At 33.8% G+C, this 21,183-nt stretch overlaps 5 protein-coding genes across 9 annotated transcripts; all 5 read left to right on the forward strand.

Annotated features, from left to right (window-relative positions):
* On the forward strand, positions 7,501–8,726 carry LOC104792369. The gene is made up of 4 exons (XM_010518500.1): positions 7,501–7,736; positions 7,894–8,004; positions 8,115–8,289; positions 8,489–8,726. Exons 1-4 carry the CDS (start codon positions 7,503–7,505, stop codon positions 8,656–8,658), a joined length of 690 nt encoding a protein of 229 aa, XP_010516802.1. The 5' UTR covers positions 7,501–7,502; the 3' UTR covers positions 8,659–8,726.
* On the forward strand, positions 9,963–10,986 carry LOC104792370 (NDR1/HIN1-like protein 12). Its single transcript, XM_010518502.2, has one exon. The coding sequence runs from the start codon at positions 10,119–10,121 to the stop codon at positions 10,746–10,748; it is 630 nt and encodes a 209-aa protein (XP_010516804.1). The 5' UTR covers positions 9,963–10,118; the 3' UTR covers positions 10,749–10,986.
* On the forward strand, positions 11,908–13,958 carry LOC104792371 (protein YLS9). 2 transcript variants are annotated; one of them, XM_010518503.2, is made up of 2 exons: positions 11,908–12,045; positions 13,201–13,958. In XM_010518503.2, exons 1-2 carry the CDS (start codon positions 11,961–11,963, stop codon positions 13,794–13,796), a joined length of 681 nt encoding a protein of 226 aa, XP_010516805.1. In that variant the 5' UTR covers positions 11,908–11,960; the 3' UTR covers positions 13,797–13,958. The 2 variants fall into 2 exon arrangements, with proteins under 2 accessions (XP_010516805.1, XP_019102484.1); XM_019246939.1 differs by lacking the exon at positions 13,201–13,958 and having other exon boundaries at positions 11,909–12,790.
* Positions 17,902–18,895, forward strand: LOC104792372 (cytokinin riboside 5'-monophosphate phosphoribohydrolase LOG2-like). Its single transcript, XM_019246399.1, has 4 exons — positions 17,902–17,985; positions 18,116–18,186; positions 18,574–18,717; positions 18,833–18,895. Exons 1-4 carry the CDS (start codon positions 17,928–17,930, stop codon positions 18,893–18,895), a joined length of 336 nt encoding a protein of 111 aa, XP_019101944.1. The 5' UTR covers positions 17,902–17,927.
* On the forward strand, positions 19,530–21,183 carry LOC104792373 (transcription termination factor MTEF1, chloroplastic-like). 4 transcript variants are annotated; one of them, XM_010518507.2, is made up of 2 exons: positions 19,530–20,724; positions 20,815–21,183. In XM_010518507.2, the coding sequence occupies exon 1, from the start codon at positions 19,676–19,678 to the stop codon at positions 20,681–20,683; it is 1,008 nt and encodes a 335-aa protein (XP_010516809.1). In that variant the 5' UTR covers positions 19,530–19,675; the 3' UTR covers positions 20,684–20,724; positions 20,815–21,183. The 4 variants fall into 4 exon arrangements, with proteins under 4 accessions (XP_010516809.1, XP_010516807.1, XP_010516810.1 ...); XM_010518505.2 differs by having other exon boundaries at positions 19,530–20,611; XM_010518508.2 differs by having other exon boundaries at positions 19,530–20,698; positions 20,815–20,851.

Here is a 21,183-nt window from a genome sequence, read left to right on the forward strand (position 1 = left end):
CGAAAGTTTATAAATTTTCTTAAAAAACATCATACTAGTTTCGTAGGGACAGCATTTTATTCAATGATACAGAAATTTGGGTGAAAGACAAGGCTAGCATTGGCCCTTCAATAAATAGGTCAAGACTCAAAAAGGCTACACACCACAATAATTGCCTAACTCCAGTTTCATTTCTGATATTAATTTTTACGTTTTTATCATTATCATATGTTTATTCTGCTCTTTACTAATCCAAATTTTAGAAAGAAAAAAAATATATTTTAAAATTATACTTAAAAAAATAAATTATGCATTTGTTATTAGTTATTTATGATGAATTGTAAACTTTAAGATAAATGACTGAATATTATTAGTTTAGAGTTAAAAACAGTTGTAAACACACAAAAAATAATACGTTTATAATCAACATTTTAATATTTTTAAAAAATTCTAAAACAGATTAGCAAGAAACAGAAGCACTATAAAATGTCTTATATTATTTATATTATGGATATATTGAAAATATAACAACTAATATTATTCATATAGGTGAGAATGGTTATGGAGTTGTATGATGTGTATGTTGATACTCCCTCTGTATCATTTCAAGTGATGTTAATTTAGAGCTTTTTTTTGTTTCATTTAAGTGATATGTTTAACTTTTTATGCAGAAATTAAATTTCTGTAAGTGTTTTTTTACCAATTATACATTGCAATATGTTTTTTTATTGGTTGAGTTCATTTTAATTATTTGGTGATGTTTTATTTAAAAGAGGTATATTAAATAAAATTCTAGTGATTTCTAAATTTGCATACAGAAATATTAAATATCACTTTAAATAAAACAGATGGTGTGTACGTCTTACGTTTTAGTATAAGAAAAACGGTTGTTCTTAGAAAACACAAAACATGCATAGAAATGTGGGAAATACTTTTCATAACATATGATGTTTTTAAGTTTGTATGCAATTATTAGATTAATTTCATAATTTATATTATGCATTCTTGTTTACGATTGGATAACTTTTTTAATGTAGTCATTTTTTAATCTATGTGAACATTTTATATTATGAAATAGAAGAAGTATAAAGGTCTATGTTATTGACTTTTATAATCACAAAAATTCATATATTTAGTAAATACATACATTTGGTAAGAAGTGAAAGTTAGATCGTTCTTGTTTGTTTATTTTGTAATAGATATACAATTCTTAGACCACAAATTTTAGTTATAAGTTATAACAAAGAATGAAGTTAGTTATAAGTTATAACACAGAATGAAGCATGGAATCTGGTTCTATAGGGATTGAAGAGATATTGGGTCCCTAATAAAGCCGTATATATATGTGTGTATAACTGCATGTCTGTGTATATATATATATATATATATAGGTGTATGATTGCATGTGTCTGTGTGTGTACATAACTACATATAAAATATGAATATTCAATTCACTATCAGAATCATTGTTATACATAACCCTCATGTCAATCTTTTGTTGTGTTTCATTTTGTCGAGCACAACACTTCAAAATAATACTTAAATTCATAAAGCTATGAGATATTGAAACTGAACTTTTTATAATCATTAGAAGGAGAAAAGAGAACTCAATAAATAATAGTATATCTACTGATCACAAAAGACAACTTATCTGATATTTCTAAAATAAACAGATTTCGTAGAGAGAAAAATGTGTAGTAATCATAGCGTTTTTCATGCGTATACATGAATAATGCTATATATATCGAAGCAGTGAAATTACTTAATGCAGAGCCCCCCATCCTAGAGTTCCTACGCAAAATGCCAAATTCCATATTTGAAACTCCTTAAAATTACTCCTTTAAAACAAAATATAAAACATATGGAACCAACTTTTTAGATATCTAATGTGCGATCCCGAGTCTTAGATTATTCTCATACAGACTTAGGATTGGTTCTACTATATCTTTAAGTGGGATAAATATAATCACGATAGAGAAGAATCCATTTAGGAAGCAATGCTTCGATCCCATGAGGAATATGGGGTTTTACCGAATTTATCTTTGAAGAGTAAAGCGGGTATAGGCGTGATCTTGCCATCATCTCATAACAAAAAAAAAATATTATATATGAGTAGTTCCAATTGTAACAAAAAAAAAAATGTGATGATGTTCTTTAATATAGAGGATAATAATTTAAAGTAAGAAAACTAGAAAATGAAAACATGAATGGGAATAGTAGGGATATGGGGCCTTTAGCAATAACTTTTTTGAAGAGCAAGTTGTAAGCTTTTTTTTATTCTTGTTCAATAATGAGATTCCAACTTTCACATTGCTACACCATAGTGTGGTATCCTACATGTCTCTCTTTATTTCTTTTGTTTTTCATTTTTTACTAAATTCACATTAAAATAGAATGCAATATCAATTGCAATGAACATATGATATATATATATATATATATATATATATATTTTTAATTATCCTTTTCTTCTATCTTTTCAGTTGATTGAGATTAAGGTTCATAGAAAACAACATGTGTCATGAGAAAGTGAGTAGCATGTACTANACATTTAGTAAATGCATACATTTGGTAAGAAGTGAAAGTTAGATCGTTCTTGTTTGTTTATTTCGTAATAGATATAGAATTCTTAGACCACAAATTTTAGTTATAAGTTATAACACAGAATGAAGCATGGAATATGGTTCTATAGGGATTGAAGAGATATTGGGTCCCTAAGACCATCGCCATCACAGCAATCCATTAAACGTTTCTTTAAAAAAAAAGTTATTATTTTAATTATATATATATTTATTAGTAATAACCACTAAGAAATTGACATCTGTTTATATGTGCTGAGAAGCATTGCTTGCAGAAGAAACTGAAGAATGGATTCTTTTCTTTCTCTTCTCTCTCTTTTATTATTATATTAATTTATATGTAGTACTCACCACTGGAAATACCCTAATAAAGCCGTGTGTATATATATATATATATATGTGTATACTGCATGTATATATATATAGGTGTATGATTGCATGTGTCTGTGTGTGTACATAACTACATATAAAATATGAATATTCACTTCACTATCAGAATCATTGTTATACATAACCCTCATGTCAATCTTTTGTTGTGTTTCATTTTGTCGAGCACAACACTTCAAAATAATACTTAAATTCATAAAGCTATGAGATATTGAAACTGAACTTTTTATAATCATTAGAAGGAGAAAAGAGAACTCAATAAATAATAGTATATCTACTGATCACAAAAGACAACTTATCTGATATTTCTAAAATAAACAGATTTCGTAGAGAGAAAAATGTGTAGTAATCATAGCGTTTTTCATGCGTATACATGAATAATGCTATATATATCGAAGCAGTGAAATTACTTAATGCAGAGCCCCCCATCCTAGAGTTCCTACGCAAAATGCCAAATTCCATATTTGAAACTCCTTAAAATTACTCCTTTAAAACAAAATATAAAACATATGGAACCAACTTTTTAGATATCTAATGTGCGATCCCGAGTCTTAGATTATTCTCATACAGACTTAGGATTGGTTCTACTATATCTTTAAGTGGGATAAATATAATCACGATAGAGAAGAATCCATTTAGGAAGCAATGCTTCGATCCCATGAGGAATATGGGGTTTTACCGAATTTATCTTTGAAGAGTAAAGCGGGTATAGGCGTGATCTTGCCATCATCTCATAACAAAAAAAAAATATTATATATGAGTAGTTCCAATTGTAACAAAAAAAAAAATGTGATGATGTTCTTTAATATAGAGGATAATAATTTAAAGTAAGAAAACTAGAAAATGAAAACATGAATGGGAATAGTAGGGATATGGGGCCTTTAGCAATAACTTTTTTGAAGAGCAAGTTGTAAGCTTTTTTTTATTCTTGTTCAATAATGAGATTCCAACTTTCACATTGCTACACCATAGTGTGGTATCCTACATGTCTCTCTTTATTTCTTTTGTTTTTCATTTTTTACTAAATTCACATTAAAATAGAATGCAATATCAATTGCAATGAACATATGATATATATATATATATATATATATATATATTTTTAATTATCCTTTTCTTCTATCTNGTACATAACTACATATAAAATATGAATATTCAATTCACTATCAGAATCATTGTTATACATAACCCTCATGTCAATCTTTTGTTGTGTTTCATTTTGTCGAGCACAACACTTCAAAATAATACTTAAATTCATAAAGCTATGAGATATTGAAACTGAACTTTTTATAATCATTAGAAGGAGAAAAGAGAACTCAATAAATAATAGTATATCTACTGATCACAAAAGACAACTTATCTGATATTTCTAAAATAAACAGATTTCGTAGAGAGAAAAATGTGTAGTAATCATAGCGTTTTTCATGCGTATACATGAATAATGCTATATATATCGAAGCAGTGAAATTACTTAATGCAGAGCCCCCCATCCTAGAGTTCCTACGCAAAATGCCAAATTCCATATTTGAAACTCCTTAAAATTACTCCTTTAAAACAAAATATAAAACATATGGAACCAACTTTTTAGATATCTAATGTGCGATCCCGAGTCTTAGATTATTCTCATACAGACTTAGGATTGGTTCTACTATATCTTTAAGTGGGATAAATATAATCACGATAGAGAAGAATCCATTTAGGAAGCAATGCTTCGATCCCATGAGGAATATGGGGTTTTACCGAATTTATCTTTGAAGAGTAAAGCGGGTATAGGCGTGATCTTGCCATCATCTCATAACAAAAAAAAAATATTATATATGAGTAGTTCCAATTGTAACAAAAAAAAAAATGTGATGATGTTCTTTAATATAGAGGATAATAATTTAAAGTAAGAAAACTAGAAAATGAAAACATGAATGGGAATAGTAGGGATATGGGGCCTTTAGCAATAACTTTTTTGAAGAGCAAGTTGTAAGCTTTTTTTTATTCTTGTTCAATAATGAGATTCCAACTTTCACATTGCTACACCATAGTGTGGTATCCTACATGTCTCTCTTTATTTCTTTTGTTTTTCATTTTTTACTAAATTCACATTAAAATAGAATGCAATATCAATTGCAATGAACATATGATATATATATATATATATATATATATATATTTTTAATTATCCTTTTCTTCTATCTTTTCAGTTGATTGAGATTAAGGTTCATAGAAAACAACATGTGTCATGAGAAAGTGAGTAGCATGTACTAAAAAAAAGAGACTATATATATATATATATATATATAGATGAAACTAGAGTTGTATTCATATTGATGTAACTTGTGCTTCCAATATTCATAATCTGTAAAAAAGTCAAACTTCTTTAAGTCAGTTCCTGAGAAAAGTTTACATGTCGTACGAATCATAAATTCTAATGTATTGTGCCAAAAAAAAGAATTTTGCTTGGAAGTTTGCTCTGTCAAAAGAGAATTTTGCGCTTTACCTAAGACTTGGTTTTTTTTTTCCCCTTTGTATATACCGTTTATATTGACATGTTACATTATCGGATCTCTAGTCGTGTCTTTTAGGCGAAACAAGCAGTATATAGAAAAGATGTGTCCAACAAAAGTGTAAATATGTTTTGGACTTGCTCCAACACATTAGAAATAAATGATATGGATGTCATATTACCTCACATCTGACGAGAAAATATCAGATATAAATTTATCTTTTAAAACATTTTAGACTTACCCTATCCCCCGAAAAGCCAGGTTCACAGTTCAAAGATAATTTGTGCTGATACATTGGGCTTTATTGGGCTATTCTGGAACTGAGCTTCTTTTTTTGGTTTAAACTCATTCATTTGCGATATTTCCACATTACTGGACAAAGAAGAAGTTTGAGTGAATAACCATAACTAGTAATCAAGTAAAAGATTGCATGCATGCGTAATACTAATTAAACACTGTGCATGCATAACAGTAATTAAATATGTCTTTAAGATGAATTAACTGTATTCGGTTTCATGAAACTTTTAGAAACAAAAAAAAGGTTCACCATCCAAAGTAGTATCTGACTCTCAAAAAAGGTTATAAACGTAGAATTTCACATAATATAAATGTAATTTATGGTTAGGTTTAAAAAGAATGTTATGTCGCAACCCCAAGGCTAGATGTGTACATATAGCATTGGTAGGAAAGAAGTACATTTTGCCGGCTAGCTATGTAGTGAAGGTAAAGAAAAACCACATGTCTGAAAAGACAAATAACAACATATCAGCTTTACGCCTTTACCAAATATGAACATACACTATAGCAGTTTTAAAACAAGTAGCACTTCAACTTTAGAAATACTTTTCCTCTAAAAATCCTAGCTCATAATTCCCACCAATTATTCTTTGCAATCTACTACTACTACCTAATCTCTTATATAAGTGATATATCACCACTTCACCAACCGTCATGTTAATCGAAGCCTAAATGATGATGATGCTTTTTCTCTTCCAACTATACTGGTTACGTAACTGGAAGCTGGATTATCCTAGGTGAGATCCACCAAATTATCATGAAAAAAACATGTTTGATCATGTTCCTAGACATTTTGCTTAGTAGTTACAGTTATTGAACTCTCGATTTCAATAAGCTTGACTTGACCTTTCAAAAAAGGTGCAGAAAACTAACTAGTTTCATCTACTCAGTTACATTCTGGCGATATATGTCATAAGTACATCGAGATCGAGATTATGAAACAAATTTTGAATATGAAAATAGAGAGAGAGCTAGAGGTGGAGAATTTAAAGCCCACGAAACAAAAACTAATCCATGAACCAACCAATCTACATTGTGTTCCTATATAATGGTCTCAATGTGAGCGTAAGATGAGCCCATTTTGGACCCAAAAAGATTTTATCATCTTCTAGCTCTATTTATTTCTATCTTTATTTAGTTTACTTTTCCAATGCAAATACATTTTTTCCTATCGTCTTGATAAGTTGGCACTTAGTACATACACATAAAAAACACTTCATTTAGCCTTCAAAAAACGTGTTTTTTTTTTTGTTTCCTTTCTAAAAAGTCATTTTGTTAGTAATAAGAGAGTCGAGGAAGGTGCACGGTAAAGGAAACATACACAAGCACACACTTTATAAATAGTGGAAACTACAAATACAGTAGGTAACAGTTCTGACACGTGTAGGCATCATAATTGGTGGCTGCGTATGTCTGCGGCGGTTGCAGAACTGATTTTAAAACACTCCACTTCTCAAAGCGTTTAGTACACGCGCTAACGGTTCTGGTTCTCAAAGCTACCAATCATCTTTACGTGTCATCAGATTATTGGATGTTTGGTGCTTGACTGAGATAACGGGCGCGTGGGAGATGGATCACGTGACATTCGCAGTCACCACTCGCGTGATAACTGAAAAAAACAAACAAAATAAAAAATGGATAATTTTTTTTTTTTTGTCTTATTAATGTGATATAACGTCAAACCCACACCACTTTAAAAATCAGAGCTTTATTTTTTTGCTTTCTCTCCAAGAGAGAGTCTTCAGTCTTTTGATTTTTTTTTTTCATGGCGAGAAATCATAAGTTTCGTATTGATTCGGGTTACATGGAAGAACTGAGGTTCCGTTCTCATCCGTTCGGAACGTCCGTCGAAGGATTCAACTCACTCAGCCGTAACCACCGTGATCATCCGTACGTTTCCGACGTTGTGGTGGATACACTCTCTGACCAGTTCTCGTCGCTCTCTCTTCTCCCTCCTCCTAAACCCAGACGTGTTCCTACTTTACCGTCATCTCTCCAGGTCCTTCCTTTTTTACACACTCTCTCTGTTTCACATTTTCACAAGTTTCATTTTTTCCTCTGTTTCACATTTTCACATGTTTTAGTTTTTCCTCTGTTTCACAGTTTCGAAACTTTCATGATGTTGTTTTGGTGTGGCTTTTTTTTTGTTTTTTCAGTGTTTGAGGTCTAATGGTCCAAAAGCTGATCTGAGATTGTACGGAGAAAGGTCCATGCTTGAATCGTTTTATGAACTTCATCTTTCAAGGATCCGCAACCGCAAGAATGAGGTAATAAATAAAAATGCAAACTTTGTCACTTTCTTTTGATGATATCCTCTATCTTTCTCTCTCGGTCCATCGTTTTTTTATTTTATTTTGAGTTGTGGTGGTGGTTGCAGTCACAGCAAGATAGAGCAAAGGTTTTACAGAAACAAGAGGCACGGTTGCACAGTAGAGGTTTGGTTCATCGAAACTGCAACGTTTTGAGGGAATCTGTAGGAACCGGCGTTTTCCACCCTCTTCACCGTCCAACTACTACTAGTACTCAGACTTTTAACTCCCTGAAGAAGCCTAGTAAGCGACTTCACTTTTACTTTTCTTCTCTACGTGTTTCCATAACTAAGCTTTTCATTTACTCACTTTAAGTTTGAAAATATCTTTGATTCGAGTGGGAGACTAAGACTTGGTTCTTTGCTTTGTTTTTGGTTGGTACAAAACTAAAAAGGACAAAATCTCTGACCTTTTTTTTTTTTTTGTTTTTTTTTACTTGGAGCCAAAGCAGAACAAAGGAAACGGAATCAAAGTGATAAGAATGAGTTCTTGACCAAAGCAAGGAGAGGAGTAATGACTACTGCGAGTACAAGGCAGGAGGAGCAACAGAAGGATGAGTGCCATTATCATTTGCCTCCAGACATGGATTTCTCCAAGGACTGGACTTTTTGATGGGACAAGTTCGAGTAGTTACTAATAAGCCTTAATAAGTAATAATTAGGAGGTCTTTTGGGTATTAATTAGGAGGTAAATAATACTCATCAGGACAAAGTTTTAAGATGACTAAGCGTGATTTCAAGGTCTAAATGTCCTTTCTTTAGATTTTGGTTCAGTCAGTATGTGTCTCAAATTCAGAATTGTACTTAAATGGCGAAAAGTAGACAACTTTGATGATGTTCAAGTTTGCTTTCATTAGTTATATAATCGTACTGTTATATACACTTGCTTACTTGCATCAAAACGTAGTAATCTTATGGTGTTGGGCTGCTGATTCCAACAATTCATTCTCAGTGCCTATTGGGCCAAAGATTTGCTCTGCATTGTAATTGTAGTAACGAATCCTATAAATAAAGTTACTAAATTACAAAATTCTGTAGTTTCTATGCTATTACACAGATTGTTATCAGAACCAAATAGCCAAATATGCGAAAATATTTGATTAGTTTTTTTTTTTGTTATTATCAACCATCCAAGTGGCAAGTGCAACCTATGTCTAAACATTTGTCGGTCTCACTATATGTCGCTTGAGTGTACATTTCAATTGCTGTTTTTGGAGCCATCAATAATAATATCCGTATATCGAATGTTCTAATCTGTTTAATGTTACAAAATTTAACATTTCCTAACTCCAAAGCATAATACAAATAAGATGTAAATAAAAAATTAAGAGACAAAGAAATTAGTCAAGAAAACAATCAATGGATAGTTGAAAATGTATGGGTGGGTTAATAAAAATAAGTATGAACTTTTCTGTTCTGCACCGAAAAAAGATCAGAGCACCTTTCTTTGGGTAGGGTAATTTCGTCCTTTAAGAGCTCATCCTACAATGTGGATAGGTCTAGAGGGAAGTTGTGAGCATTACGTTCATGCATAACATAAACATGAATTTCTTGCAATTATTAATCAATTGTTTGCTTAGCTGATACAGTCATGGGGGAACCTTGCACGAATAATGGTAGGGTAGATGAAGCCACACTAAAAGTTAAATATCATAAAGTCATAAACTTTAAGAATATCAATTTATGTCCACTCCTTCCTTTCCCTACATTTTTTTCTATCCATAGATAAAAGATACATTTCTTATATAATTCGAGTTAAAAGTTAAAAACACATTCATCCGTATACATTCTACTTTTCTACACGTCACTTTTTGAATGCTAATTATCAAACTAAAAAATCACACTTCTTACCTAAAGACACTGCATCTATATGACTCATTATTTTCTAAAAGCCTAAGCTAAGTGTAAATAAGAAATAAAAATGGTGAATAAAGTCACAAAACTATACCACTTCTAAATTACCAATATAAATATTAAACATAGCTAGTCTCGCTCTCACTCTCTCCATCACACATACATCTTTCCCATCCATCCAACGAAGCCTAGTGGCAAACCCGTAAATATATAATACCAATGACTAAAGATTGCGGAAGCCACGGCGGTGGTGGCGGAGGAGGAGCCGGCAGTCGAATCTGCGGAGCAATCATCGGCTTCATCATCATCGTCTTGATAACAATCTTTCTCGTTTGGGTAATCCTCCAACCAACAAAACCAAGATTCATCCTCCAAGACACAACCGTCTACGCCTTCAACCTCTCTCAGCCTAACCTCCTCACTTCAAACTTTCAGATCACAATATCTTCACGTAACCCAAACTCCAGAATTGGAATCTACTACGACCGTCTTCACGTCTACGTTACTTACCGTAGCCAGCAAATCACACTACGTACGGCCATACCTCCGACGTACCAAGGACATAAAGAAGACAACGTTTGGTCTCCTTTCGTATACGGCAACGCTGTCCCCATCGCTCCTTTCAACGCCTTGGCTCTAGGCGATGAGGAGAACAGAGGGTTAGTCTCGTTGATTATACGCGCCGACGGGCGCGTGAGGTGGAAGGTTGGAACTCTTATCACTGGTAAGTATCATCTCCATGTCCGTTGTCAGGCTTATATGAATCTAGCTGATAAAGCCGCCGGAATTCATGTCGGCGAAACCGCCGTTAAGTACACGATGGCCAGTAGGTGCAGTGTCAACGTTTAGGGAAAAAGGACACAACCTTGAAGTTTGCTTTTACTATTTTCTTCTACTTGGATAATGTTTTTGCTTCTATATCGTTTAATTCGTCTACCCTTTTGTTTCTGTATGATCTTCTCGTAAATTTATACTGTCCATGACACTATAGTTATATACAATGTTGTTGTTAGATTTTTAGAATCTGCCATTCGCCTATACTTTCATGTCACATAAAACTTTTGGAATGTGTATTTTTGTTAGTGGACTTAGATCTGAAATATGCGATATCAATTTCAAAAGTAAAATGTGAGGAGGAGAATGATTGGAGGAGATAAGAAGGTTTCGACTTTTCCAATATATCAGATTCGAAATAAATATATGAATGATATGGAGGGGACAATTAAATCAGCTTTATAGATGTTCCGTTTGTCTTTTTATAGTGTTTTAGATATATGTTGTTATTTAATGATATTGGGAAGTCGGCAGGCACATTGTTAAAAAATAAGGATCACATGCGAATAGAAGTAACTAGGGAGGGAGTTACAGTTATTAGAATTCACTCACGAAATATTACATCGTAACTTTTTTATATAGAGACAATCAGACAACGTTCTTATTTAGTAACCGTTATGAAATAGAAAGGAGCTTGTCTTAATTTAATTGTGATGGACTTAAAAGAGCATAGGCCCATATTTTTTTTTTCTTTTTTTGCTCTTTTCCATTTTTTATGGCATCTTCTATTAAAATCTTCCAATTTTAAAATTTCTTTTGGGAGAAAACATGATATTTCATTTTTCTTATGTAAAATACAAAATCTAATAAATACATTTACTTCAAAAGAGGAAAATGTAAAATCTCTCGCCTCTACTTAATATCTTTTTTGAAAGAATGAGAAAAAAATAAAACTCAGACATAACTATGTTGACACAGACGGCCATTTAGGTTCTAGAAACTAGAAAAGTATAATTAGAACCCAACGTACGAAGAGAGATCACATATATGATCTTATATAAATACGCGTTATTGGAAATTATGGGGCAATATCAGAAGCCTACTATTGCATAATATTAATACTACGGTCAAAAATTCAACCAAATCCCGCGTAGCGTGACAATACCTTAATCAAATAAATTGACCAACGCATAAATGAAAAAGTGTATATAAAGAGGACTTACATCAACCTCTTTTAGCCATATATACCCATTCATTCCAACTCGATCTCCACAAAATTACTAAAACATGGCTGAACAACCTCTCAACGGTGCCTTCTACGGTCCATCTGTCCCACCACCGGCTCCCAAAGGCTACTACCGACGTGGGCATGGTCGCGGCTGTGGCTGCTGCCTCCTCAGCTTCTTCGTCAAAGTCATCATATCCCTTATTGTCATCCTCGGTGTAGCCGCTCTCATCTTCTGGCTCATCGTCCGTCCCCGTGCCATCAAGTTCCACGTGACCGATGCGTCCCTTACCCGCTTTGACCACACTTCCCAAGATAATATTTTAAGGTATAACCTAGCCCTCACTGTCCCTGTCCGCAACCCTAACAAGAGGATCGGAGTCTACTACGACAGGATCGACGCTCATGCCTACTACGAGGGAAAGCGGTTTAGTTCCATCACGTTAACTCCTTTCTATCAAGGACACAAAAACACAACCGTTCTCACACCAACGTTCCAAGGCCAAAACCTTGTTATCTTTAACGCAGGACAGTCTCGGACTTTGAACATGGAGAGGGTCTCCGGTGTTTACAATATAGAGATCAAGTTCAGGCTTAGGGTTAGGTTTAAGCTTGGGGACTTGAAGTTTCGGAAGATTAAGCCTAAGGTTAATTGTGATGATCTAAGGCTTCCTTTAAGTACCTCCAACGGAACTACAACCTCCTCCAGCGTTTTCCCGATTAAGTGCGACTTCGATTATTAAGTCTTAAGTCCTGTTCTAGCCCATCACATACATTGGTTCGTTTATTTTTTTTTCCCGCAACATTTTGACTTACCTTATGTAGAGCCATACATATGTTCATATTCCCTTGTTTACTGTTTATATATAAAAATAAAACATTATTTTACGTATTTGATATTTACTAGTCCGCATTCTGACCAGAAAAATATATGGCGGTTTCAATTTTATAGTGATATCTACTAATCACGCGAGTTATTGCAAATTAAGAGTGTGAAAAGGAGAGGGACAATTCAATTCAAATTATAATCAAGTGTCTGCAAAAGACTCTTTGACGAGTCTTTAACATTTGTTTTCCCTGGTTTGGTTGTACCCTCTGTTTTGGGTGTCTCTATCTTTTAAAGTTGATTCAATATGAAACAAGAGAGTCACACAAAATTGTTATCCCAGTTCAATCGGTCGATGTGACAAGATCTACGTCTGGGAATATATATACTAATACTCTGTCCACAAAATCGCTATGAAATGGTTCACTGACTACAGTTTTTATTATACATTAGAAGAAGAAACAAGGAACCCTNTGGTCGCGGCTGTGGCTGCTGCCTCCTCAGCTTCTTCGTCAAAGTCATCATATCCCTTATTGTCATCCTCGGTGTAGCCGCTCTCATCTTCTGGCTCATCGTCCGTCCCCGTGCCATCAAGTTCCACGTGACCGATGCGTCCCTTACCCGCTTTGACCACACTTCCCAAGATAATATTTTAAGGTATAACCTAGCCCTCACTGTCCCTGTCCGCAACCCTAACAAGAGGATCGGAGTCTACTACGACAGGATCGACGCTCATGCCTACTACGAGGGAAAGCGGTTTAGTTCCATCACGTTAACTCCTTTCTATCAAGGACACAAAAACACAACCGTTCTCACACCAACGTTCCAAGGCCAAAACCTTGTTATCTTTAACGCAGGACAGTCTCGGACTTTGAACATGGAGAGGGTCTCCGGTGTTTACAATATAGAGATCAAGTTCAGGCTTAGGGTTAGGTTTAAGCTTGGGGACTTGAAGTTTCGGAAGATTAAGCCTAAGGTTAATTGTGATGATCTAAGGCTTCCTTTAAGTACCTCCAACGGAACTACAACCTCCTCCAGCGTTTTCCCGATTAAGTGCGACTTCGATTATTGAGTCTTAAGTCCTGTTCTAGTCCATCACATACATTGGTTCGTTTATTTTTTTTCCCCGCAACATTTTGACTTACCTTATGTAGAGCCTACTGTATTCATATGTTCATCTTCCCTTGTTTATTGTTTATATATAAAAATAAAACATTATTTTACGTATTTGATATTTACTAGTCCGCATTCTGACCAGAAAAATATATGGCGGTTTCAATTTTACAGTGACATCTACTAATCACGCGAGTTATTGCAAATTAAGAGTGTGAAAAGGAGATGGACAAGACAATTCAATTCAAATTATAATCAAGTGTCTGCAAAAGACTCTTTGACGAGTCTTTATAACATTTGTTTTCCCTGGTTTGGTTGTACTCTCTGTTTTGGGTGTCTCTATCTTTTAAAGTTGATTCAATATGAAACAAGAGAGTCACACAAAATTGTTAGAATAGGTCGATGTGACAAGATCTACGTCTGGGTATATATATATACTAATACTCTGTCCACAAAATCGCTATGAAATGGATCACTGACTATAGCTTTTATTATACAGTAGAAGAAGAAACAGGGAACCCTGTAAGCCAATAAGAGTTTTGAATTGTTCTCAGCCTTCTCGAAACCTCCGAATCAGTCAGACTCTCTGACAATAAACTGGTTGCAGTCTAAACCAGACCTCACCCACAGATAACCTACACTAAATTCTTCTTAACTAATTCGACATCAGGCATAGCTTGAAACGTGGAATTCGATCCTTACTTAAAAATGGTTACTAATCATTTTAATAAATACTTATAAATCAAACTTAGACATAACAATAGATACATATCTGTAAATATCAAGTATAACCATATTCGAATTTCTCTGTGATTCTTGAGCTGTCAATTAACCATACTTGTTATGGTGATCAGTTTTTTTTGGATTGTTGATCCTAAAAGTTTTAACAGGTCGTAGAGGCTAACGAAGATATTAGCCTGTGTACTAGGTAGTCTGTAACGGGCCTATAGGCACCGCACCATGGTGTACTATTGTCATTGAAAATTTAGCTACAGGGTATGAAAGCAAAAGATTCTATAGATTTGCTGACTAAATAAGAAGTAAACTTATCTGATACAAAAAGATTCTACAGATTTGGTGACTAATAAGAAGTAAGCTTATCTGATACGCATAGTGACCGATTCTTCAATCAAAGATATGGTTTAGCTCTTCATTTATTTTAATTAAAGCATCTTAACAAGGCATTTAACGGAATCGAATCCTGGATTCTTGTGAGACACTTGTCCGATTACGTACCTTGTGATCAGAGTCAAATTGCAATCTCAATGTCACAGTTGCATAAATAATTATATAAACAAAAACAGATTGAGTGTGGGTTATGAAAATCAATAAATAGAGGCATGCATATAAAGTATATACCAAAAACTTTATATATAAAAGTTAATTTTCTTTTTATTTCATTTTATTCTGGAAGAAAAATTATATTCGTGAAATGAATGCAAGTCCATTATATTTATAAGAGAATGTTATATCAATTTTAAGTCATAAGTATAAAATTCAGTGAGTTATTTTTCTTAAAAATAATATATCATCTACGTAATTCATAATTTTATGCATATAACATTACACTTTCAATATAATTTTCTAATTTTAAAAAATTACGTGTGAAAATGTATTTAATATCTATTTATGTAGTTTCTTTTTTTTTATATATTTTCCCATGGTAAGTTTTGTAGTAATAATGACAATTGATTTATCATAGTTATAAGAATATATAGTTCGTAACTAAAAGTGTTTGGTAGATAAAATAGCAGATTTTAAGAAATAAAAATTAAAAATGATGAGAAAAGAAATATGGGTTTGACATGTATGCAAAATGACTCCGATTCATATTTTTATCTTAAAAGTTTAATACACATTCTAAACTATATCGTTAAGGAAAAAAAGCTGTCACAATCTGCGGAATCCAATTATAAGTTATAGCCAGCCTTACCTGGATCCTTAACCAAATCTGTATACTTCTTCTTCACATAGATATCTATCTTTTGTTTTTTTGTTTTTTTTTTTTTTTTGTGCAAAACATAGATATTTATCTATCTATAAATAAAAAGTTTAGAAAGTGACAGAACCCAAAAAAAAAAAGGAAGGAAAACGACAGAAAGAGACAAAAGGAGAGAGATAATGGAAGAGACAAAATCAAGATTCAGGAGGATCTGTGTCTTCTGCGGAAGCAGTTCCGGCAACAAAACTACTTATCACGACGCTGCTCTCCAACTCGCCCACCAACTGGTTTCTCTCTATTTTCCACACTTTTATTTACATCATTCGTCACTTTATTATGCTTATTTAAATAACTAATTAAGAATTCTATTACGATAAACAGATNCGATTCATATTTTTATCTTAAAAGTTTAATACACATTCTAAACTATATCGTTAAGGAAAAAAAGCTGTCACAATCTGCGGAATCCAATTATAAGTTATAGCCAGCCTTACCTGGATCCTTAACCAAATCTGTATACTTCTTCTTCACATAGATATCTATCTTTTGTTTTTTTGTTTTTTTTTTTTTTTTGTGCAAAACATAGATATTTATCTATCTATAAATAAAAAGTTTAGAAAGTGACAGAACCCAAAAAAAAAAAGGAAGGAAAACGACAGAAAGAGACAAAAGGAGAGAGATAATGGAAGAGACAAAATCAAGATTCAGGAGGATCTGTGTCTTCTGCGGAAGCAGTTCCGGCAACAAAACTACTTATCACGACGCTGCTCTCCAACTCGCCCACCAACTGGTTTCTCTCTATTTTCCACACTTTTATTTACATCATTCGTCACTTTATTATGCTTATTTAAATAACTAATTAAGAATTCTATTACGATAAACAGATTTTGGTTTTTACTAGTATGAAGTTATATGTCAAGTATTTTTCCATTTTTGCAATACATTAATTAAACCATTAGCTAAAAATAACTTCAGAGATATACAACTATACATGAAGCATCAAGGTATGTGAGACATGTGTATTATTTAAGTGCTCGATGTATAATGGATAATTAATTATCATATATCACTGTGTAGTTTTATTATCGTTTAATCTTTACATTAAGCTTGAAATTCACTTCCTCAATTAACAAAATCCCACCATGCTTCGTGTTGTGAATTAAAAAAACCTAATGATACTTATAAGTTATAACTAGTAAATTTATATATATAGAATAAAATGTACTTGTCTAAAACACTAATAAAACACACATATTGTGAAAGGTGGAGAGGAACATCGATTTGGTGTATGGAGGAGGAAGCGTGGGGCTAATGGGTCTCATTTCTCAGGCTGTTCATGATGGTGGTCGTCATGTTCTTGGGTATCTTATCTCTCCTTCTCTATATAAATACATAGTTATTATTAAAAGGTTATTAAACAATATAAATTTAGAGGTTTCAATTTTTCTATACGTTAAAGGCGACACTGCATCATTCTTTTTTGTTCTTCCCATGTTCCTGTCCTGCCTTTCATATGGGTAACATTATCATAAATAGCAATTCGATTGCTCCGAGATATATGTATATACTTGATAAATTAATATGATAAAAAACAAAAAATGCTCTGGATTCGCTTTTGTATATTATTTATCTAGACAAAATCTATGGCCAATGAGTGAAAAGGCAGCTGCATGTCTTTAGCTCTACTTAAACATATACTAATAATTGAAGTTTAATGTTTCAAAGAAATTTGAACCTTAAACCGAAAGAAAATAAAGAAAGGATAAAAAAACTTTGACCATTACAAAGTAAGGTGACTATACGAAATTAATGATTTAATATATATCTATAAGTGATAATTATTTACGTTAGATGTTGATATTATGCGCAGGATCATTCCGAAGTATCTAGCACCAAGAGAGGTAAATTACAAATCTACTCTACATTTTTTTAAAAAATGTACAAATATAGCCGTCGTCATATGATCGTCAAAAATATATATTCTATTATATTCTGTGTCGTCAAAAATGATGTGTTTTTAGTAAAATATATATGTGAATCAAAACATGATTATATATATATATATATATATGTGACGGATATGTGATAAAATGATGTTGTGTTTAGATAACCGGTGAATCAATCGGAGAAGTTATAACAGTATCGACTATGCACCAAAGGAAGGCTGAAATGGGTCGCCAAGCGGATGCCTTCATCGCACTTCCTGGTTTGATTTTTTCTTTCTTTATACTCTTTTTCAATTTATGTATTTAAAAATATTAAAGATGTCTATATATCTATGATCATGAAGATTGATAAATTAGTGTATGTGGTGTTATTTGACAAACAATAAACAGGTGGATATGGGACATTTGAAGAGCTGTTGGAAGTTATCACCTGGTCTCAACTTGGAATCCACACTAAACCGGTAATTAAATTAAATTTGTGTAGATCATGAAATACATTACTTTGAGTTTTCGGCCGGTAATCACGTTTATCCGACAAAACATAGTTAAAGAAATTAGAGATATGTTTGTTAAGTATGTTTTTATCGGCTATATGTGTCATGCATGTTTCGTAATAGAATCTACGCATGTGGGTTGAAGTTATATATACGCATGGAATAATGTCTTAACTAAGGTTGTGAAATCTTTATTATAATGTTAATACTAAATTCATAATTGAAGAGAACTCCAGAATCATATCGTACGTACGTATTAATTCTGAATGCTTATTAGAAATTGATTGAAACATGTAAACAGACACATACATGAAGACCCCTTTGTACATAATGTGAAGTTAAAAAAAAATGTAGGTGGGACTATTGAACGTGGATGGATTCTACGATTCACTATTGACGTTTATAGATAAGGCAGTGGACGAAGGCTTTGTCTCATCCACCGCACGTCGCATCATCGTCTCGGCTCCGAACGCTCCTGAATTACTTCAACTTCTTGAGGTTTTTTTTTTACGCCTTTCGCTAAACTTTTATTATTCTATTTATATATACACTAAATGTGTCAAATGCCAAAAGAAGACTAGTAAACTGGTTAACCGCATGTTTGTAATTGCAGGAGTATGTTCCAAAGCACGACGATTTTGTGTCCAAAATGGTGTGGGACGATAATACGTACTGACGCTTTCACTTCAGAAGGCGTCTTCTCTTAGATTTGTCCATTCGTATTTTAGTCTACTGTTTTTTTTTTTTTTTTTTTTAANTTTTAAGATTCGTTTCGCCTTGGTGATTATTCAAAAACTTGATTTTGTGTCTTAACACATACACAGAAGTCTTTATAAAGTAACAGTGTAATTTTGTTTGGACAATCTCGTTCAACGTTGTTGGATGCAAGCTAAGACTGGTTCTAAATCCTTGACGATGTGACGAGTTTTTCATATATAAGTTTTCAAAATCGACTATTATCATTGTTTCAGTGATTGTTAGAGCAAAAAATGTCATGCTTCTAAAAATATGAATGATTCGTAACGGTTTTGTTAGGCATAGTTTAGAGGAAAAAAAAACTTGATTTACTTGAAGGGAAAAAAATTTGTGAAATAGATTAAATCCAACACTTGCTTTAGTCTCTGTTTGTGGTGACACAAATCAAGTTACAAAAGATGTAGCATTTATACGGCCCAGTGGGCTTTATAAAAAGAAGGGAAACCAGAAAAGAGAGAGAACTCCAACGAAATTTTGATTTGCAATAAACCGGTTAAGTTTTGATTTAAACCGGATCGGTTAAGGATATGCTATCCCCTTGCTCCTTTCCTTTCTCACCAAAATCCCAATCTTCAAAAATCTCACACTGTTCCACTCTTATCCTTTCATCATCATCACTTTTACCTTCACAGAGCCAGAGAGAGAGAGCTTCATCGTCAATCGAATCATCCATGTAGTGGTGTGAGATGTCTCTTGAACAATGCAACAAGAAGCTCTCTCTTTCTTCTCTTCCTCTTTCCTTTCCCTTCACCGCAGTTTCCCCACTCTTTCTCGCATCCGCTTCCACCAATTTCCCGCACTTTCCTTCAAACCAAACACTTCTTCTTCTTCTTCTTCTTCGCTCTTCAAATCCCCAGATTTCACCAATTTCACCTCCACCTCAACAACAACAACCACCGAAACCCTAGAATCCTCAATCCACGAGAAACTCATTTACCTCGATTCACTCGGAATCGATTTCTTAACCCTAATAAATCGTCACCCTCCTCTCCTCTCCACCGCTCTCTCCGCCGTTAAATCCGTCGTCGATTACATGACCACTCCACCGATCAACTTCACCTTACAAGATTTTCGCCGACTCGTCTCCATGTGCCCGGAGCTTCTCACTTCGCCGTTAAACTCGCACACAATCCCAGTCATCACTTTCCTCCTCCGCGAAGTCGGCGTCGACTCAATCTTCGACCTCCGTCAAGCTCTACGCCGTCGTCCTCGTCTCCTCGCTTGTAGCGTCGATCACCAGCTCAGACCAACGCTTTACTTTCTCCAGAGAATCGGAATCTTAGATCCGCATAAACACACGTATCTGCTCTCTTGTAGCGTTGAGCAAAAACTCGTACCACGGATCGATTACTTCGAGAAGCTAGGATTCTCTCGGCGTAGCGCCGCCGCAATGTTTCGGAGGTTCCCGCAGCTGTTTAATTACAGTATCGCTGAGAATTATGAGCCCAAGTTGAATTATCTGATGGTGGAGATGGGGAGAGATGTGAGAGAGATACTTGAGTTTCCTCAGTATTTCTCGTTTAGTTTGGAGAACCGGATTAAACCGAGGCATCAGGCTTGTGCGGCGAAAGGAGTGAGGTTCCCGTTGCCGGTGATGTTGAAGACGAATGAAGCTGGGTTTCGGGATACATTGGAGGTATGTTGTGATTCTTCTCCGCCATTGAAGACCTCTCGCCTTGTTACTGTACAAAAGAGTCTTGATTTATAGAGTTTTGTGCCTAGGGAAAGTGGAACGTTGGAAAAGAGTAAGTGAGTGAGAGTTGTTTTCTTGCTTTTTTGTTTCTCTATATGGGTTTGGAGAATTTGGTGAGAATTCATGTGGGTTTGCTTTTGTTTTAGGTACATTTTTTTGTATTGAATGATTCTGAAGAACTCATAAGAATGAAGAAACCGGTCTCTCTGCCTACGTTTTGAGACACGAGAGAGAGAGAGAGAGAGAGAGAGAGAGAGAGAGAGAGAGAGAGAGATGGTAAGATTATATCTTGATAAGAATGTAGATTCTTGGTAAGATTATACGTATTGTTGTGACCGAGAGTGATCAAAGTGTATGTAAGATCAGAAACCTTGTTAGAGTTCCGATTTGCTCAGAATTTGTGGTTCTACAATTTGGAGAGACTGGTCAAGATGATGAATATGCCAACAGGTTAGCGTTATCAGTTAGTAATGATTGGTCTTTAACATTTCAATCGTGGTCGAATCTTGATGATC

The sequence above is a fragment of the Camelina sativa genome, chromosome 6 (assembly GCF_000633955.1).
Source record: "Camelina sativa cultivar DH55 chromosome 6, Cs, whole genome shotgun sequence".
Taxonomy (NCBI): Eukaryota; Viridiplantae; Streptophyta; class Magnoliopsida; order Brassicales; family Brassicaceae; genus Camelina; species Camelina sativa.

Coding starts and splice junctions, on each gene's coding strand:
- LOC104792373 (XM_010518505.2), top strand. CDS start 19,676: ATGCAACAAGAAGCTCTCTCTTTCTTCTCTTCCTCTTTCCTTTCCCTT. Junction 20,612..20,814: donor GGTTTCGGGATACATTGGAG/GTATGTTGTGAT, acceptor CTTTTGTTTTAG/GTACATTTTTTTGTATTGAA.
- LOC104792370 (XM_010518502.2), top strand. CDS start 10,119: ATGACTAAAGATTGCGGAAGCCACGGCGGTGGTGGCGGAGGAGGAGCC.
- LOC104792371 (XM_010518503.2), top strand. CDS start 11,961: ATGGCTGAACAACCTCTCAACGGTGCCTTCTACGGTCCATCTGTCCCA.
- LOC104792372 (XM_019246399.1), top strand. CDS start 17,928: ATGCACCAAAGGAAGGCTGAAATGGGTCGCCAAGCGGATGCCTTCATC. Junction 18,187..18,573: donor TTGGAATCCACACTAAACCG/GTAATTAAATTA, acceptor AAAAAAATGTAG/GTGGGACTATTGAACGTGGA. Junction 18,718..18,832: donor AATTACTTCAACTTCTTGAG/GTTTTTTTTTTA, acceptor TTGTAATTGCAG/GAGTATGTTCCAAAGCACGA.
- LOC104792369 (XM_010518500.1), top strand. CDS start 7,503: ATGGCGAGAAATCATAAGTTTCGTATTGATTCGGGTTACATGGAAGAA. Junction 7,737..7,893: donor CTTTACCGTCATCTCTCCAG/GTCCTTCCTTTT, acceptor TTGTTTTTTCAG/TGTTTGAGGTCTAATGGTCC. Junction 8,005..8,114: donor TCCGCAACCGCAAGAATGAG/GTAATAAATAAA, acceptor TGGTGGTTGCAG/TCACAGCAAGATAGAGCAAA.